At 41.5% G+C, this 15,750-nt stretch overlaps 1 protein-coding gene across 1 annotated transcript; it reads right to left on the reverse strand.

The window, feature by feature from the left end:
* Positions 1-13,463: 13,463 nt before the first annotated feature.
* On the reverse strand, positions 13,464-14,831 carry GCNT4 (glucosaminyl (N-acetyl) transferase 4, core 2). Its single transcript, XM_010077598.1, has one exon. The coding sequence runs from the start codon at positions 14,829-14,831 to the stop codon at positions 13,464-13,466; it is 1,368 nt and encodes a 455-aa protein (XP_010075900.1).
* Positions 14,832-15,750: the final 919 nt, after the last annotated feature.

Here is a 15,750-nt window from a genome sequence, read left to right on the forward strand (position 1 = left end):
TCTAGAGGTTACCATGTATTAATCCCGATTTTGTTATATGCTAACTACAATGTCTAGGCCTCGTAAAAAGTTCAGGATTAAATGATAGCTCTTATCCTGGAGCCCCATGGTCATGACGTTCCCAAAAAGGGGAGTTCTGACACTGTTAGCAAATAGACTCATAACCTGTACTGGAAAGTTAGAGATAGCTTTGATCCAAAGGGATTGCTTTGGCATTTAGATCAGGATGGCTCAGAATCCCTTTCTCTGTAAAACACTTGTTACTTTTTTATTGCTACGATACTAGCATTGAATTTCTTCAGGCACTCCTTTTAAAATAAATTCTAAACCAGCGCCTTCTTGTTTCTCTATTATCTATCCTAAATTGCTTCTCACTGTTCCAATGAACTGTAAAGCATCCCTCCTCCTCTACTCCAGAAAATGTTACATCTGCTACAACATCCATTACAACCCTTAAGAAACATAATCATGTTCTTGCTTCTCCAGGTATGTTGGACAAATGCAGGAATTCCATAGGTCTCCTCCCCCTTCCTTTCTGTGATATGTAAGTTTACTTCTTACTACTGGCCCCTGGGGCAAGGAAAGTCTACAGAAATATAAGGCACACTTGGATTGTAGGCAGAAGAGTGGCAGCCCCCCTGTCACGACAACACATGTCTCCAGGGGAACAGAATGGATGCAATCAATGAGCACATCCTTGGGGAGAGGAGAAGGAGTTATACCTTCTGGCCTATAAAATCACAGATAACTTTTGTAAGAAGTGTAGATGAGTAAGCTAATATAGAAAGTTAATGAGCAAATTGCCATTGGGAAATTGCTTTGGCCATAACTTTGTTAGTTCTCTAAAGATGGTCTCTAGGATCTGCCTCTGCAGTGCAGTTGTAGCAGTATTTAATGCATTTGCGCTCTTGTGTTTCCTGACAGACCTCATGCTCTCATGTTCTGCTGGCCCCAGATTCTGAAGCATAAAATCATGTTTATTCTAGCCAAGCTCAGCCTTAATAAAGTCTGCTGCTCAGCTGCTCTGTCCTCACAAGTACCACAAGAACTGCTCTGCAGGTTTCTTGGTCATTGCAAGACAACTATGTAGGCTAGAAAGGAAAGAAGCACAAAATAGACAGTTCAAATAAGGACAAGAAGCCCCTATGCAGTATCTAGGAGATCACAGTGAAAACACACGCACATACATGCATTCGTCTATTTATACCCGTCTATATTAACTCGTAGAATATACTGAGTGGAGGGGTTTTTTTCTTTAATACTGTAGCAGGAAGCCAGTATAAAGCAATCAGAAAATAATCTGCGGAGTGACCTTCTGGGCTGACATACGCTACAGACATCCCCAGAGCTGATAGAGACAACATGATTCATTTTCATAAATTATTGAACCAAAAACAACTTCCAGCAGCCAGAAATAAATATCACATTGGTAACTATTGAATTATTCACTATACATGGGCTGACTGAAACTCTGTGTGCCAAGCAGTGAGGCAAATTTGTATCCATGGCAGAGAGACAAGGACACATGCACACATACGCAGTGCCACAAGGTGTTTGCAGATGGTTTACTTCCTAATAGAGGTACCACACCTGTTTGTTATTTACTGCTACCTTACTTTGCAAGAATCCTTTACACCTTTAATCCTAAAGGTGACATCAAATATCAGAATTTCAGTACATAGTCTGGATGCTGTGTCTCTGAGCATGCTGGGTGGGTGGCCAAGTCCGAAGTCTTAGCTCCTGTTCATATTGTCTTCTTGCTTATTTTAGATCACAGATTTGAATAATACAACAAGGAGGTTTTCCTTTTCCCCTGTCAAAGACTATATACACCTTGGTAATTCATTCTGCTTGGTTTATCAGGACAAGTGCTATTACAGACAGGCTGCAGAGTGGAGTTTACCCAGCTACAAATGCACAAAAGAGTGCCAGAAGGGAAAGATGAGAAAAGGAGCCAGCAGAAGGAGGAATATATATTTTGGAGAGGATTTGAAGAGTGTATACATGCCATCAAGTTACTAATATTTGGTCAAACCCTCCTTGAGATTTGTTTGCAAAACTTTCATTAGCACTTCTGTTCTTCAACACACAAACTATTCACTTCTAATAGCATGCTACCTATTACAACCTCTCAGCAACTAAATGCATTTTCACTGAGAAACTGGGAAAACATTTCACTTAAAAACTTGAGGTTTTCATATTCAAGAGACAACAAAACTAAGGAGAATCTTTAACACTTAACTTTTTTTCAAAGGAAATTCAACATGGTGACAGAAGAAATAACTTAATCAAAAGTCCAGTATTCTGTAGAAGAGCAGTTTCAGCAGATATTTTCTCACAGGTTTCCTCGTAACTTCATCAAAGCCTCACAGTAATTCAATAACAAGCTCAGAGCTTTGCTTCAAATCAAAATATAATTAGTATCCAGCTGACATTATTTAAATGGCCTTGTCATAGCAGAACCCAAGCAAAACTCATTTCTTTGTACTTTTAAACTATTTTTTCCAGAGACATTCTGCACTAGAGATGTCTTGTCTCTTGATCCTCATGGTATCACTCATGCTTTGCTCTCACACCTGGTTGCTTGCAATATCAAACCCACCAAATTCAGGGGATACCTGAATTTACACCTTTGCACAGACATGGGACTGGACAGAGACAAAAGCAATACTACTTAAACAGTGGCTCACTTTAGCACACTAAAGCCAGTGTACACACATTGGCACTATGTTGGCTATATTCAGGCCCTCAGAAATCACTACTTCTTTACATACATAGCCAGCAAGAAGGTACAGCCCCAGGCATATGATTAAGGCATTGGCCTGGATCCTATGTTGTAGGTCATCTTAGATAACTTGCATTTTTCAGAGCGATAAAAGTAATAATGGAAAAATACTGACAAAAGCTAAACAACAAAACACATATCCTTCAAGCCATCCAGATCTTATATATACTCTACAAGGAGCTCCCCACCACCTTTACACAGACACTCCCTTCACTTTTCCCCCACAGGATCAGTGACCCCACACATCCCTTGCAACCCGCAGCCTCCCCAGCTGGCTGCACAAACCTCCATCGCCTCCCAGCAGTAAGGGAGGGCTGCAGACCTCCCCGCTCCCTCTTTTTGGTTCTGGCACAGCTATACCCCAGGACAACATCCTTCCCTGCCTCCCTCCCACGAACACCCTGCAGCAGCAGGTTCTCCAGCTCTGCCACTGGCCCCAGAAGACACCCTTGTCTTCATAAAGCAGCCTTGCTTCCAGAGCGGTATCTACAGATTATTTTTTTTACCCAATTTAATTATGAAACAAACATTTCATAAACGTAGGGCAATGTGGTTTGTCCATGGGGAGAAACCAGTTGACAAGTCCAATACAGCTGCAGGACCACAGTCCACTTATTAACACTCCTGTTACCCTAATACAGCAAAACCCATTTCAGAGTCATTAGATATTAAAGATCCTTGCGAGCAGAACTGTAAAACTGATTAGCCATAGAGGCCGTTCCTGACACTGGACAACAGGCAAAAAACAAAGCTGAGTTGCCGCAGCCACAGCAGGAAAGGATCTGTTGCTCAATGCCAAGCACACAGCCACATGCTTCTGAGACGACAGCCAAAATTACTAGCAGAAATTACATTTTACTTCCGTGGTTCATTCGCGCTTCAACCATTTAATTAAACTTAAATCTTTCTCTGAGGGGGCCCCCATGGAGCCTGGCAAACCGGAGTTTAAAACTCTGTTTCAGGAAATGGAAAAAAAGTTTCTGGAACAGGAAATGTTGCTTTGCAACTGTCATGAATTAGGCTTCTCAGTAAGTCTTTCAGTAAGCCCCATCTATAATTTTGAAAGCAGCCTTCTGGCAGGAATAGGGTTCCTGTGAAGGCAACAGACAACGAAGTTGGAAGTGAGTTTTTGCTGAGAGAGAAAGCGGTACCTTACACCAGGGATCATTCAAGGTGTGACTGTGCAGCAGCAGCACCTCTTCATTAACTTGCAGTTGCAGATGTTGCTTTTCAGTAATGTATGATCCACTAAAAACTTCAGCTTGGCTTTTAGACTGAGTTCACATCACTGCCTGTTAATTTTCTTCTAGCTTGTAAAAGAAGACTCTGAGTAGGTGTCTTCACCTACCTCAGACTACCTGAGTAGGTACAGAAGGCTGCAACATGAAGGCTCACATACCGTATGCTGTTGCTGTGGGACCAGCAGTCACAAGTGATAGGTGCAGACTTTTCCCACATACCTGAGCCAGGAGCATCATTAGCTGTGGCTGACACCTAAACCCTGATACCTCAAGTCCCAGGGCCCAGGTTTACTGGTTTGTAACATTGAGTCCACGCCAGGTTCCCTGAGCTCAGGTCTTTGGACCTTTACATTGAAGGGTCTGTACTGGTCTAATATCTTTGATTAGGCTTATGACTTTTTACTGATGTAGCTGCTTGCAGATGTGCTGTACAGATGATCTTCCCCTTCACTGCCTATTCTCCTTCCTACAAGAATAAACTACTTAAGGATAAGCATTGTTAAACAGGTGCAACTGCTCCTACTAGTAAGGCTTCAGCTGTTTCAACAAGAGCAGAAAAATTAAAGCTAGCCACTTTTACATGTAGACCACCATCACTTGTGCTAATTAATGCAAGGACCCTTTATGTTTGTAATGGTCAATATGAGCAACTCCCACTACCACTTGAATTTAGCTGTATTTTTTCCTAAGTTGATTCTCCTGTTTTATCTGCAGCCTTGATCAAATGCAGCCTGCCTTCTGCATAATACAGAACACAAAGAATCAGAGTAATTCCCACACCAAGCCTTGAAGTTACAGCTAAACTAGCAATATCTTCAAATGACACAGGATCAAACATACTCCTTAGCAATTTGTTCCAAAGGCAAATTCCTCTGCTGAAAAAAGTTATAATTTGAATTTTATTGCTAATATCTGGCATCATGTTTCAGCCACTAGACCTCCATCGTATTTCTGACTGCTGGTTAAGCAATACTGTAGTAGCTGATTTGTTCACTTTCTGCCTTTATGGCCCAAGATCAAGTTGCTTTTTTTGCTTGGGGGTAAAAAAGGGGCAGATATCTCTACTTATCAGAAGCACTCACATAACTTCTTTGTGGCTGCCTTCCCTTCCCTCTGGGTGTTATTTTACTTTTATCTGGTCAAGTCACTCACCCACAACTCAGTTTCCATTAAACATTCAGCACATGGCTCATTCACATCAGCAGCATCAACTGCAGCCATGAACAATGACCCAGTTGTGCCTTCCAGGACTCCTCAGGAAGGAGGTGCATATGGATTTGCTTTTATGTACATATCACAAAAACGAAGAACATAATCAAATGGTTGATCACAACAACAGACTCAACAGAAAACAGAAGGATTTTGCAGGAGCATTTACCCAGCAGCCAGATGAAAGGACGACGAATCCACTCATAGAAAGACTTCAGGATCAGTTTGTTGTGAAGCGATGGAATCACCCAGGAGTGGATTCAGCAGGTACACAACCACCCAGGTTCGGCAAATCCCTGTCCCAGTCTTGGAGACAAGAGAAGCTGCTGGGTATCCTACCCTTAGACTGATATCACTCCAGGACTGAATCACTTTCAGACTCCTGTGCAAAAACAGCCAAATCTTCACTTATCTGTCTAAGCAGGCACTTCTCTCATCCCTATACCTTGACTGGGTGGACAAATGTGGTCTTCTCACCAGTCTTGCCAGCTAAACCAGCCTTGGACATTCAGCTCAATTAACAGCAGTCAAATGCACCCAAAAAGACGATGCAGATACTCTCCCCTTATAGCCCAGTTGCTGCTGTGCTTCCTGGAGAGCAAAGGTTTAGATCACATCCCTGCCTCATCATGCCTCAGTTGGAGGAGAAGGCACCAGCCACCAGGAGAACGGATATTCAGAGCCATCTCTCTCAGATGACATGTGATGGGCTACTTGTTTAACAGTTTCAAAACATTTTAGTTTAATTTTAAACTGTGAGCAACACCTAAACATCATGCTACCATCAGGAACCTGGCAATTGTGGAAACACTCTAAGGCAGCTGAAACCCTTGTCAAATAAAGTTCATGTCAATCTACCCCTCAGCTGGACTTGAACCACCATGCAGAACTTAGCCGTTCAGTTGTTAAGAAATTTGAAGTACATTCAAAACAAATCTGTCAAAAAACCCCAACCAAACCAACACAGTAGAATTATGACAGCAGGGAAAACAATTTTGATGAAATGGTGGCCAAATACTCTTGGGTTGAGCGAGTTCCTGCTGCGGGTTAAACTAGCTCACAGAGTGCAATGCCTTTCCTTAATGCAACCCAAACCTCCACGTTCTGTCTGATCATCTGAAGGGAACATCTCTGCACACCTGTGTCTGAGGTTTTTTTTTTTCTTGCTGGGATCCACTGCAGCCCAGGACTTGTCTCCACTCTTACCCAAGGCTGCAGTATTGAAGGTCATCATCTGTTGTGTTTACCTACTCCAACAGCCTTTAAACACTGCTAGACAGAATCACTGTCCAAAGGGTTATTTCTAGAGTGGTGGGACAGAGGCCACCTCCTCTGCCCCCTTGCCTGGTGAATGCAGCGAGCAGTTCCTCACAGGTGGGGAGGAAACAGGCTCTGAGGCACCGGGGAAGCTCACTTCATGTAGGCTGAAACAAAAACTTCCAGGAAAGTGCTCTGGGTAAATTTTTCTTTAATATCTTTACATCTTGCTATTCTGACCTATTAAATGCCTCAGGTTTGTGAAACTCAATATAAAACTATCCACTTAATGACCATAGAAAAGCAAAATATTACGACTACTTAACTTTAGGATGACTCGGTTCTTCACGTCTTCAGCTCTTCACAGCTTTATGACTTCAGAACCAGATTTGGCTGCCCTGGTTTCAAATGAGGACAAGGCATGCAGTACAAGAAGACGTACCGTGTCTGTTCCCAAAATATATCCACAGAGATCTAAAATAAATCTTCATTTAAGAGAGCCATAAGAGAGAATTCCAAGATTTTTCAGCCAATGAAAACAACACAGATAATACAATTAGCTGGATGATCTTGAGAATTATAATGCTGATGCAGTCTAATGAAACAAAACAGAGGCAGTGTTTGCTCTGCCAGCTGAGTGGGCTGACTTCTGCTCCAGCTCAGTTTCTTGAGGCAGCCCCATCCTGGGGAGGCTCAGTTGTCCGGTCATTTGAGTGCTGATGGCCAGATGCTTTTCTGGTTCTGCTCTGCCTTAGAGGAAGGCTGGAATCTGTGGCCTGGCAAAGAAAAAAATGATCTAAACATGCTTATGGTTTCACAGGGTACAACTCTGCTCTGCAAAGAAGAGGGATGAAGCTTTGCCAATTGCAGGCATTCACATCCCAGTTGAACAAAAGCTTGTAAATAAGAGTGCATTTTTAAGAATACTATTAGCAGTCCAACAGTCAGAGAAGTGACTCTCTAACTGGCTGTGATAACAGCTGCATGTATTTTATCCCTGTTCAGTCCCAGCATCATCTGTTTTTTCAATTACTTGAAATTACCTTTCCAAATCAACTTTTTTTTGTTGTTTTTTTGATGATGCACATGATTGTACTCCTTTGGATGCATTTTCTTGACGCGGCTTTTTTATACATAGGGTGTACCAAGCAGAATTCAAGACAAGAGGAAGAAATTAAGTTTGGCATAGGAATAAAGGATGGCTTTAATAACTTTTCCTTGGAAGATATGTGGAGTAAAATATGGGTAATCTTCTAGTGATGGAAGCTCATAAATGTTGTACCAGTTCAGGCCCGGAGTAGCTGAGCATATGCACATGTCCTGCTAAAGCAAATTAAATGGAAATTCAGCCATGCCACATGTTGATTGTACTAAGAGCCCTTAGATCTGTTATGGGACACAAAGCAAGTTACAGACTCCAAAACAGCTCAGAGTAAATGAGAGGTAAATGATAAAATTTAATTCATACAGTTATCTGAAGGCCATAAAGGAGCCGGGACTGCTGTATTGGAAGGCAAGAAACAACCATAGGAAACAAAAGCATGAATAACATTTATTGGAGAAAATAAGCTGATGTCTTTGATTCTGCCATTTCAAACCTCTGTAGGAGGAAGACTTCTACTTTTCTGCTAACTGAAAGGTCTTTCAGTTCATCTGCAGCTGATTTTTCCATGTGTCAGAAAAAAAATGCACCTAACACTTGTATTTTTCATCCTACGTCCTATGGCCCCTAGCAATTTAGTGCTAAAATATTTGCATGTAGTAATTTACAACTGTATTATTTCCAGTTCCTATTACATTTGTGAATAAATGGAGACTTGAATCTCTACAGTATGAGATGCAGTTATTCTTATTTCCTAGCTGTTATGCTATGGTGGGAATTATGCCACCTGCAGCATCTCTGTATACTCTCTAATCTTCTCATCACCCCAGGTAAAGCTTAGACTTGCCATCTTTTCCAACTCAGAGAACAAACTCAGGCAGAGAAAAGAGGCTCAGTAATAGAAAAGCTGCTGCCTTTAATTAAATCACAATGAAGTATCTAATTGTAGCTCAGGGAAGAGTCTTTTAAATAAACTCATATGTGTTATAGCAAACACTTAAGATGCAAGGTGGAAGTCAGTCAACACTTTCATATTAGCACATCTTTATATTGGTTCCTACAAAAAACACAGAAAGCATCATTAAAAACTATTGACCTGCCTTCAGCAAAAAAATTGGGGGTTACATCTTCTGTCCTCTCTGATGCAAACAGCACAATCTCCTGAGTATTTTTATAACGCCCTTGTCAAGCTGCGGTAGATTATCAAGATTTTTCAGAGCACCTATTTTTTACAAGAAGAGAAACTGATACAAGCTCCAGACATTTTTTTTCCTAAATGATCTTTGTTTTCAAAATGTACTATCTCAAGTCTTGGTTATTGCAATCAGAGATGGCAGCAGTAGCCACGCTATATGCAAGCCTTTCCACTTCAGCAAATCTCTGCTCAGACACCTACGTGTCAGCTGTGTCACAAGCAAATGTATTGTCCCTGTCTCCCTTTACAATACACCATCTGGCGCCTTCCTGTCTCACGTGAGGAAATGCCTCATCCAAAGTTTCATGGCTTATGCTTACTCCCTTTTCTAAGAAGGATCGGTACTATAACGATTAGCACACTTCAGTCATAGAAAAATCAAAGAATTAGTAGTTTTGAACCAAAGAAGTTCAACTATTGGCTTGAAATACCAAACAGCACTGGGATTTACAGATTTACTGCATCTCACTAACAGATCACATTGTACAGCAGTATCATCTCTATGTGAGTGGAAATTATCACCACCAAGAATGGTGTAAGTTCTGTAAAAACACCAAATTGATATTATATTGAACTCAAAATCAAGGTCTCACTGTAAACGCACACCCTAGTGTAAACACACTAGACTAGTGTCACACATACTCCACATTTGCTGCCCAAATTCCCCAGGTTGCCCCTCCCTCAGGGTTGTCTTGGTCTCTCAGACACTCAGGCTCTTCTCTCCATTCTGGGATTGTGGTTTCAGGACTCTCCCTGCTCTGGGGTTGTTAGCCAGGAACAGGCTGAGCCTTGGTCATCAGCTGGTGAGCAGTATCACTGTGCATCTCTCATTTGTATACTTGTATATATGACTATTATTATAATCATTATTATTATTTCCATTGCTGTAGTTCAGTTATTAAATCATTCTTATCTCACCTCATGAGTCTCTTTTCCCTTTACCCCTTTAATACTCTCCCACATCCCCAGGAGAGGGGAGCAGGGAAGGTGAGCATGCAGCTGTGTTGTGTAAAACTAAGAGACTCATGTTGATACATTCTGATTCAAATGTCACAGTAATGACATAGCAGCCATAGAAATGCTCAACAGGCCAAGTGCATTTCAATTACAATTACAGGTTATGTGTCTAATTTCTAGTCTTTCCTTTAGCATCCTTTTATTCCAATGTCAAAGAAAGTATGTAGTGAGGTATTTGTTTTTGTATATACTATCCTTCCAACTCCATGTTCAGCCTAATAAATTCATTATAGAGACAAGTTGCACAAATGTACTCTCTGTATCTCTTTTGTTAAAGCTCATAATTTCCTTTCCTTCCTCACTTAACTTTTCCACATTAGAAGCATTCAGCATTTTTGCTGTTTTCAGCCACTAACAAAGCAGTGGTCTGGACCTGTACACCAGCGCTGACAGCCAGGAGCAATACTAGTGCCCTGCCCACGCATCCATCCTGCATGGGAACATCAGGTCAATTGATAGTCCAGCTGCAGCACGGAGGAGGCTGTGTGGGAGAAAGCCAGCATGGGGCTTCTTCAGCAGAACAAGGACAGAGGGAATTAATATGTGCAAGGTATGTGCATTTCAAATTTGTGAAAAGAAGAATCTTTTTCAGAAGTGAGGAAGGGGAAGAGAGGAGGAGGAAAGGGACATGTGAGCTTTACAAAGACAAAAAAAAAAAAATCCCTGTGAGAGCAGAATGGCAGGTAACTGCCCATAATCTAAATTCCAGCCCAAATAAAACTTCATATTTTGTTTGTCATAAAATAGGTTCAGCCACTTTTCTCACAGAGAGAAAAGTGTTTGTGGATCACGTCTCAGGTCCATTTTCAGCAAAGAATAAATGATTATGAACTTAGAGGTAAATAATGGAGTTGTTCCCCACACCTGTAGTCTAATCACTTAACTGTGATATCATTACAGCATCAGTATGGCATCTACATTGCTGAATGCAAAGTCAAAAAAAGAGAGAAAGTTATTCAAAAGTTAAGGAACTTATATTTTGGCAGTTCTTTTTCCTTGAAACATTGGAAAATCTTGTCCCAGAAGGCTGCAAAATCTTCCTTAGAGATCTGCAAGAGTGCCTGGGAAAAACTCAAAGAAACCCAGCCCAAATTTAGTGTTGATCCTGTCGTGAGCAGGAGGCTGGGTTAGATAATTGTCCGGCCTGAGTTATCCTGTGATTTTTGTGAGCTGCCTTTCTACAAGCTTGAGCAGCCTTTAAAGTTACCTTGAAAAACCAGAAATAGCTATAATTCATCAGGAAAATCTGCACTTCATAAAGCTACAGCTGCCTGTACAACTTTTACTTCCCCAGCTAGCAAACGTACCACTGAATTGGGAGATGCTGCTTCACACTTTGTCATCTCCACTTCCACTTCTTTACTACCCAGGAAGCCTGAGCTGCCTTATTTCAAACTAGTTAAATTACAGGTATCATTTGACTCAGTTCAGGTAAGGTAGTGCAAAGTTGCACATTGATTAAAATTATTTACTTCACTTAAGTTTAATGTGCTGGTGGATTTTGTTTATAAATTTATGGTAGAGCAAACCACTCAAATGCAAATAGAGATGTGTATATACACATACACAAAGCCAGTTTAACTATATCATTAAATGTCAGTTTATGTATACAGAAGGCTGACATCTGGCCCTCTGGGCTCCTAACATCCTTTTTTTTTTTAACCTCTTTCAATGTGGGAACTCTATATATAAATACTGATGTAGGAATCTGTAAATACTGTCAATATTTCATAATCTACAAAGTGTCTAGAAATCACATCAAGTCACGACAGTCCCGGGCAGACATGGCAAATCACTGAAGTAAGCAACACACACTTTAAAAATAATCCTCATTTATTTCAGAAACAGTACGTCAAAGAAATACTCGACCTGTGCATCCACAGACTTCATCAACAGTTTGATAAGCAATTAGCACTGTGCAACCAACCCACAACAGATGTCACTCATAGGTTTCTAAGTGCTTAGCAACATCATTTTACTGGAACGGCTGAAACAGAAAACTCAGATGACTTGTCTGAGGTCTCATAGGAGATCAGTGTCACGAGTGGGGTAAAAGGCCCAGGACTCCTGAGTCTCAAACCCAGTCCTAAGCCACAGATGATTTGACCATGACTAAATTTATAAACAAAAACTGAGACCGAAAAATCACTTGGTTCTTTCAACTCAAATAAGAATCAAAGATTTCTCATGGGTATGTGACATGGTCATTATTGCAGCAAACTTTGGATCAATAAGACCAGATATCCTGAAGTCACTCATGGGAAGAGACCCCTTAATAAAAGCCAGGTGGGTAGAAACAGGACAGTGGCATGGAGCAAGCTAGACCCCAGGGTCCACTGGAACCACTGAAACCAAACTTGTGGCAGAGCAATGTTCCAGAGAAACCCCCAAAATGCCAAGGGGCATTTCCCAGTTGCTGGAGTTTCTGCAGAGATCCCTGCATTAACAAACACTTCCTCCACGCTGTAGCATGGGAGGCCCAGCTGTGAGGAGTCCCATGGGCTGCTTGGCTACCAGGAGGGCTGGCAGGGCCACGGGAAGCGCAGGCTGTTGGGGAGCAGTTGCTCTACGGCTGAACCAGGGCTTGCTCAGGCACCCATCAGGCTGGAATGGCGGCAGCGTGAGGCCTCCACAGAAAGAAACTTCTGCACAGGGTCTTCTTCTCTGCAATATGGCTAGTCTTATGATTACTGCTTGACTTTGCATGCTTTGCATTTCAATGTAGCACCACATTGCTGAACGCTAATTAGAAATAGCACTTGTTATCCCCTGTGTGTAGAAATACTGTCTCAAGAGGACTGAGATTTTACAGAAGGATATTTCTACTGGCAGAGACACAAATGAAGACCAACGTCTTTTGGCATGGATGTCTACTCTAAGGGGCTGCAGAGACTGCCTTTGGGAGATGCTTACATACTGCCTTTGAAGAATAACAGTATGCGATACTGTTCCACTCAACCACTGCCAATTTCTTAGGCATGGCACAGCACCTGAGCACATTTCACAGAAAGAAAAGCAATGCAGAGAAGAGCTGGGAGAAGAGAATAATGCTGCATGCAATGCAGTATCTAAGGATCTTCCTTCCCTTATATAATCCATCCATCTTTGCATTGCAAAGATATTTGTTAGCTCCCACAGGTGAGGAGTTTGGGACTTCAGGTGAGGCCACACGGCTCATTTGGTGTCATGCTGATCTCTTGGTTTTGTCCATGAGAGGGGCACTTCCAGGTTTCCTGAGGTAGCAGATACAGACGTCTTTGTTTCATATCTTTAAGAAAAACAAAAATTAAGGAAAAGGGGACAGGCAGATAGACCAGTTGAGTTTCTTAGGAAAGATGCAAACACACTTGATGTAAAACAAGTTTCTGAAATACTCCACTGGAACAGATGGTGCCAGAGCCTCCAAAAGCAAACCTCACCCTCCCAGAATCACCTATAAGAACAATTACAGGATTATTGTGGCAAGTTACAAAACAGTTAATCAGAGAGGCATGACTTTTCATAAATAAATGGCTGGGCACCTGGCTGTCCAGGGCCTTGAACTTTATGCAGAATGGACATTTTGCTTGCTAACACCCTGCAGTAGGTCGAGGCAGAGGAACTGCAGGTGCTGTGTTATAACAGTACACAGTACTCATAGCAAGGAAGACGGTACTACTACAGCAAGACATTCATAGAATTTATGTGCAGAAAGTATTTATCAGAGGACAAATACACCCACTCTTTCTGTTGTTCTGCCAGTTTTTCTGCCAGGCATTTTACCAGGACAGGGTCTACTTTGGAGTCGAACTTATTAGCAAACCAGTGCCCGTAGTTCAAAAGCCATCTTAATTCTGTGGCCCCATAGATGCAGACACTGCGAAGGTGGGTGCCAGTGCATGGAGGATACAAATGGTCTTCAAGATAATTCCATTTCACCAGACGAGTTTTGCTTTGTAGGTCTGTTATGTCCTGGGCTGACCTTGGAACTTCCCCAGGGACAGCAGGAACACGAACAAGAGTGGCCCAGAAATGTTCATCTGGAGAGTAAGTATCCTTTGACCACTCGAAAAAATCTTTTGCAAGAGAGCTTTCAAGGGTATATTGAATAAATGCTCGACTTAGAACAAAATAGGCACTGCCTACAAATACCTCAATATTGTGAGGTGGTGGATTCTTGGAAATGTTGGTTTTTACAGGCATCTGCATGTATTCATAAGGCACTTTCATAAGTTCATAGTGATAAGTAAATCGTTCTCTTTTGCTACTGCTCGGCTTTATAGTTTCCAGCATGTTTCCTCCATCAAGTTTCTTCAATTCAGTGACCAACTGGAAATTTGACCTCAAAGGGAAATCTTGGCCGCACAAATTAATAACATACTTCCAAGGAACTGAAGATGCCATCAAATCAGACAAACAATTGAAATCTGCTTGCAGCCTTGAAATATGTGCATAGTCCACTGTCTCCAATTTTGATGCAACGAAAATATTGGAGAAACATCTAGCAAGATTGTTCATAGCAGATTTGAAACTTTTTGCTGCTTTTTGGTCATAATGGATGCAGTAAATATTTTGATGACTGTACAGAGAATGTATGAGCCTTTCTACCATAACCGCATCTTTATGAACAACCAAAGAATAGGCGATTGGAAAATTCTCTTCCTCTGGAGAAACAGGTTTGAGGTGGTATTTCCTAAGTGAACGATACACCTGGCAATCACTCGTTATTGCTACAACATCTTCATCAGCTAAATCAATTATCTCTTTTCTTCTTATCTCTAAACTCTTGCCAATTTCATAGGGATCTTGCTCGTATATTGATGAACAATTAATTTCATACTGCAAGTCATTTCTAAGATAGGAATACCTATTTCTCACATAAGAAGAAGTGCTCAAGAAGTGCTCAACCAAATAAATGTCCTTAGAGGGGAAGAAGTGTCTTTCAACATGGAGGAGCTTCAGCAGTGCAATCAGCCACCCTGTAACACACAGGATCAGGATCTTCCTTCGTGCAGGACATTTGTAGGGACACTTGCGTCTCTTCATTCTGTAAGAAAACAGAGACATGATGGTATTTTACATCAGGAAATGTGTCGGAGACAATTCCAGCTTCTAACAAAGACATGTGCACACCACTCTGGGTACAGCACAAATACCATCCTTAGCAGGCCTGAACACTGTAAATCTGAAGTTTTTTCTTAATCATCCCGTTAACTGAAAGACAGATTTTGCCACAATAATAAGCAAGGATTTCATTCCCCTGGAGTAGCTGACTGAGGGCAATAAAACAACTTGGATTTCAAATTATTTCCAGCTAAATAAGAGTGTTGGAACAAGACTCCCACTGTTTATTATCCAAAACTTTTTTTTTTTTTAATTTCTTATGAGTCACAAACTAAAGTACAGCAACCCCTGCATTGTCAGAAAAATTACTGTCTTCTAAGTGAGTAGGAAGGATTGTTTACTTTCCTGAGTAACTCCAGGGGATTCAATGGGCCCAGCAAGGGAATCTCTTGTGAGTCTTCAAATAATGTGTGCTTAATGGTAGATACTAGTATTTTTTAAAAATAAAGCATTAAATAGAAGGCTTTAGAATTCAGTCACAGCAACCTCATTGTCTCTAACACCAGGGCTGGCCCATGAAGTTGTCCAACGGGAAATAAATTTCCTTTGTCTCCTCTCCCAACAGGGTTTGACAAGCCCAAAGTCCTTCCTGTGACCACACTTCTTCTGGAAAATACTGCTAACCTGCCCTGAAGAAAGAGATGGATGGAGACACAGCACTTTCACTGGTATGAGTATATAATGTAACTTTTTGAAGGAGTGAGCAACAGTGCATCTATCCTGTTCTCTGCTGCCTGACACAACCTCGGCTGTGACTGCAAAACCATAGACATGGCCCCTTTTTTGTGCAGCAGGGTGTTTAATAACATTCCTGTCTTTCCATATAGTTTACCAGCTGAGT

Source organism: Pterocles gutturalis, unplaced genomic scaffold (assembly GCF_000699245.1).
Source record: "Pterocles gutturalis isolate BGI_N339 unplaced genomic scaffold, ASM69924v1 scaffold2523, whole genome shotgun sequence".
Lineage (NCBI taxonomy): Eukaryota > Metazoa > Chordata > Aves > Pterocliformes > Pteroclidae > Pterocles > Pterocles gutturalis.

Coding starts and splice junctions, on each gene's coding strand:
- GCNT4 (XM_010077598.1), bottom strand. CDS start 14,831: ATGAAGAGACGCAAGTGTCCCTACAAATGTCCTGCACGAAGGAAGATC.